Source organism: Oncorhynchus gorbuscha, linkage group LG18, assembly GCF_021184085.1.
Source record: "Oncorhynchus gorbuscha isolate QuinsamMale2020 ecotype Even-year linkage group LG18, OgorEven_v1.0, whole genome shotgun sequence".
Classification (NCBI taxonomy): Eukaryota; Metazoa; Chordata; class Actinopteri; order Salmoniformes; family Salmonidae; genus Oncorhynchus; species Oncorhynchus gorbuscha.
The window spans coordinates 42,898,075-42,901,975 of record NC_060190.1 but is presented as its reverse complement, the minus strand read 5'-3'; the positions used below and the strand labels follow the sequence as shown (position 1 = coordinate 42,901,975).

The window sequence follows — 3,901 nt, the reverse complement described above, 5'->3', positions numbered from 1 at the left end:
AAGAGGGACCAAAAGACTGTTGTCCCACATTGGTTCTCCTATTCCGACTATATTTGCATAGATTTTATGAAACAGTCCCAATGTTCAGCCTCATTCAGAGCAAGCTGTGATATCCAACACAGCAATCATAGTGAGTGCTGTATTATGAGACATTACTTCATTTTATGTGGATGCCAAGTTATCATTTGATTTTGTATGCAGGGTAATGAACCACAAACAAGTTTACAAACATTGAAATGGACTTTTATTGCAAGAAAATAGAGCAATATTTAAAAGTCAAGGTTACAAAGGGACAGAAAAACATTGTTCCATGAGGAATGGTTGAATGTGTTGAGACAGGCTGAAGTTTCCTGACACTTCTTAGTACTCTTCTCCCTCATCCTCTCCTTCCACGCTATCTGCACCCACCTCCTCATAATCTTTCTCCAGAGCAGCCATGTCTTCCCTGGCCTCAGAGAACTCTCCCTCCTCCATACCCTCACCTACGTACCAGTGCACGAATGCACGCTTGGCATACATCAGGTCAAACTTGTGATCAAGGCGGGCCCAAGCCTCAGCCACTGCAGTGGTGTTGCTAAGCATGCACACTGCCCTCTGGACCTTGGCCAGATCTCCACCAGGTACCACAGTTGGGGGCTGGTAGTTGATACCAACCTTGAAACCAGTTGGGCACCAGTCTACAAACTGGATGGAGCGTTTTGTTTTGATGGTGGCAATGGCAGCGTTAACATCTTTGGGCACAACGTCACCACGGTACAGCAGACAGCAGGCCATGTACTTGCCGTGACGTGGGTCACATTTCACCATCTGATTACATGGCTCAAAACAGGCATTTGTGATCTCTGAAACAGTCAGCTGCTCATGGTAAGCCTTCTCTGCTGAGATCACTGGGGCATAGGTGGCAAGGGGGAAGTGGATACGGGGATAGGGCACCAAGTTGGTCTGGAACTCTGTCAGATCAACATTGAGGGCACCATCGAATCGGAGGGAAGCAGTGATTGAGGACACAATCTGGCTGATCAACCTGTTCAGGTTGGTGTAGGAAGGACGCTCGATATCGAGGTTCCTACGGCAGATGTCATAGATGGCCTCATTGTCTACCATGAAAGCACAGTCAGAATGCTCCAGGGTGGTGTGGGTGGTCAGGATTGAGTTGTAGGGCTCAACAACAGCTGTGGATACCTGGGGAGCTGGGTATATGGAGAACTCAAGCTTGGACTTCTTGCCATAGTCAACAGACAGGCGTTCCATCAACAGGGAAGTGAAACCAGAACCGGTGCCACCTCCAAAGCTGTGGAAGACCAGGAAGCCCTGGAGGCCAGTGCACTGGTCAGCCTGGAGAGAAGGAGGAGATGTTTCAAATGTATTGTTAATTGAGTAAAGTAGGCAGGTTGTACCATGTACAATAAGACATCACTAAAGGTTCTTTGAGATTCTCACCAGTTTGCGGATCCTGTCCAGAACCAAGTCGATGATCTCTTTGCCGATGGTGTAATGCCCACGGGCGTAGTTGTTGGCTGCATCCTCCTTCCCAGTGATCAGCTGCTCAGGGTGGAAGAGCTGGCGGTAAATTCCAGATCGCACCTCATCTGGAGAAAGATCAGTTAGCTTTTCTCAAGACTAAGGAGATATACCAATGTTGGCATAACCTCATTGCTTCAAGACAGTGATCTTACCAATGACAGTGGGCTCCAGATCCACAAACACAGCCCTGGGGACGTGCTTGCCAGCTCCAGTCTCACTGAAGAAGGTGTTAAAGGAGTCATCACCTCCTCCAATGGTCTTGTCACTGGGCATCTTGCCATCTGGTTGGATCCCATGCTCAAGACAGTACAGCTCCCAGCATGCATTGCCGATCTGGACTCCAGCCTGGCCCACATGGACCGAGATACACTCACGCTGTGGGAAAATGAACAGTCACGTAAAATTGAGTGCTCAGATATTAGCAGTCTTTCCTAAAGAGGAGTTCCAGTTATTTTAAAAAGCCTTTTCACGACGAAGACATTTTGGCTGTATGGGCTTGTGTACCTGTATGTTTTCAAGTTATGTATAGCTTTGGATCTAAATCAAGCACACCCTGGTCACCTGACTCAGTGTGTAAGTGATTATATGCAGCTATGAGGGAGACAGACCTGCTCTGTGTTGGTGCTGCAGAGAAGCACATGACTACAGGCAGCAGATTTTGGAGTAGAGTAAGTCTATTCATGGCTCTAAATTATTGAGGGGTTTAGCCTCTTCTAAATTTAATAAGATTTAGACAGAAATTAAAGGATACTCTTCCAGACCATTATTAAAATAAGTTTAGGTTATTATTAGTGTATAATTTAGGCTACTGCATGTCAATGACTCATTTTAAAGATTTATATTTAAATCAATGTGGCCTAATCAAACCATGAGAAATAATTGACAGGATTTACGTGCTACATCTGTGTTATTAGCTATGGCACTGTCATTCGGTGCTCATGACAATGGGAGTGATTATAGCTGTTGACTGTGGTAATCCTCGATGTAACGTTACTGAAAATCAGCGTGGCAAGGATTAGCTATGTATGGGTTGGCAGAAAAATCCCTGATATGGCACAATTGACACTAGCCTACTCTGAAGAGTTGAGTTGTTTTTTTTAAGCGACCTTGATATTTTTTGGTTTATCTAAATTGATTCAGATTGAGCCAAATAGGCTATGACATTGAATGGGCAACTCCACTTTCCAACGAAACGAAATGGCGTCGTCTAAAATAAAAGTATACAGGTCTATGCCTCTGGAGTATAAAGGACTACAATATAATCGGGTTATCATGATTGATATAGGCTGGAGCAGCCCGTCTAGTTTCCTTTATTTGCACAAGATGAGAAAGGACTACGTGGTCTGACTCTCGGTTTATTCAGGTATTGACAAGAATGTAACGACATCTGCCTACCCAGACATTTGATTATTATTCTATACAAGGTCCTGCCCCTCGAACTTCCACCGGCAACAGACTATAAAAAAAATATCTGAAATAAATCACGTTTAAGTCATCTCGATGGTGTGTCAGATCATTTTCTATTTTACTGCTTTTGCATTGTAGACTAGTTATGAATATGACCACGACACATGTTCACAACAAAGGCATGCCACTTTCCGCAATGCAACAAAGCAAGAATAGCCTACTATGGTCAATGAGCCGGGAGAGGAGGAAAGGTCTAAATGCCGCCCTACATAAGGAATCAAAGACCTCAATCTGTGGCGCAGTCCTAACTATTTGTGTCGAATAATGTCTGTCACTGTGGGAGAAAAAAAATCATACAAAATATAAAAGTGTTAGACAATAGAAGATATAGGCAACAGGTATTAATTATGGTGTCATGTTTTGTTGATAAACCATAATCTAATTTTATTACACGATCATGACACCACATTTAAAGACGTCTATATTACAATTCTCGTCATTTTCATATTCAAACTTACCATGTCTAAGATGAGGAGTTTTATAAGAGCAGTAAAGATAAAATAAGGACCAGTAGATTAAAGACCAACTCTCACAGACGGACGTTTAGGAGTCTAATGTGAGAAGTTTCAGTAATGTGTAAGGGTGGGGCTTTATATAGGCTACTGATTATGACGGTCCGCCACATTTGGGCGGGCTTTAGACTGAAATTTTACCGCCCACCTGGGGAAAAGAATAGGCGTTTTTGCTCGTTCTATTGGACCATTTGACGGAGGACCATTTGAGGACCACGAAAGAAGGAAATGGCGTGAAAGTGTTACCTACGACCAACCATATCATGCCTAAATGGATCCATCTTTTGTCAAATTAACTTCAAAAGTTTTTCTGCTTTTTTTGCATTTTACCTAACTCTAACCTTTTTCCTAAACTTAACCTAATTGTCCTAACATGCCATGTTAATTCACCTAACCTG

General features: G+C 43.3%; 1 protein-coding gene across 1 annotated transcript; it reads right to left on the bottom strand.

Moving 5' to 3' along the window:
* Positions 1-227: 227 nt before the first annotated feature.
* LOC124003071 (tubulin alpha-1C chain-like) lies at positions 228-3,576 on the bottom strand. The gene is made up of 4 exons (XM_046311103.1): positions 3,450-3,576; positions 1,677-1,899; positions 1,441-1,589; positions 228-1,335 (listed from the first exon to the last, which is right to left on the bottom strand). The coding sequence occupies exons 1-4, from the start codon at positions 3,450-3,452 to the stop codon at positions 361-363; spliced, it is 1,350 nt and encodes a 449-aa protein (XP_046167059.1). The 5' UTR covers positions 3,453-3,576; the 3' UTR covers positions 228-360.
* Between the last annotated feature and the right edge of the window lie 325 nt (positions 3,577-3,901).

Excerpts from the sequence above, each read along its gene's own strand:
- LOC124003071 (XM_046311103.1), bottom strand. Across the intron at positions 1,590-1,676 it reads TCTGGAGCCCACTGTCATTG|ATGAGGTGCGATCTGGAATT; the intron begins GTAAGATCACTG and ends ATCTTTCTCCAG. Across the intron at positions 1,336-1,440 it reads TGGACAGGATCCGCAAACTG|GCTGACCAGTGCACTGGCCT; the intron begins GTGAGAATCTCA and ends CCTTCTCTCCAG.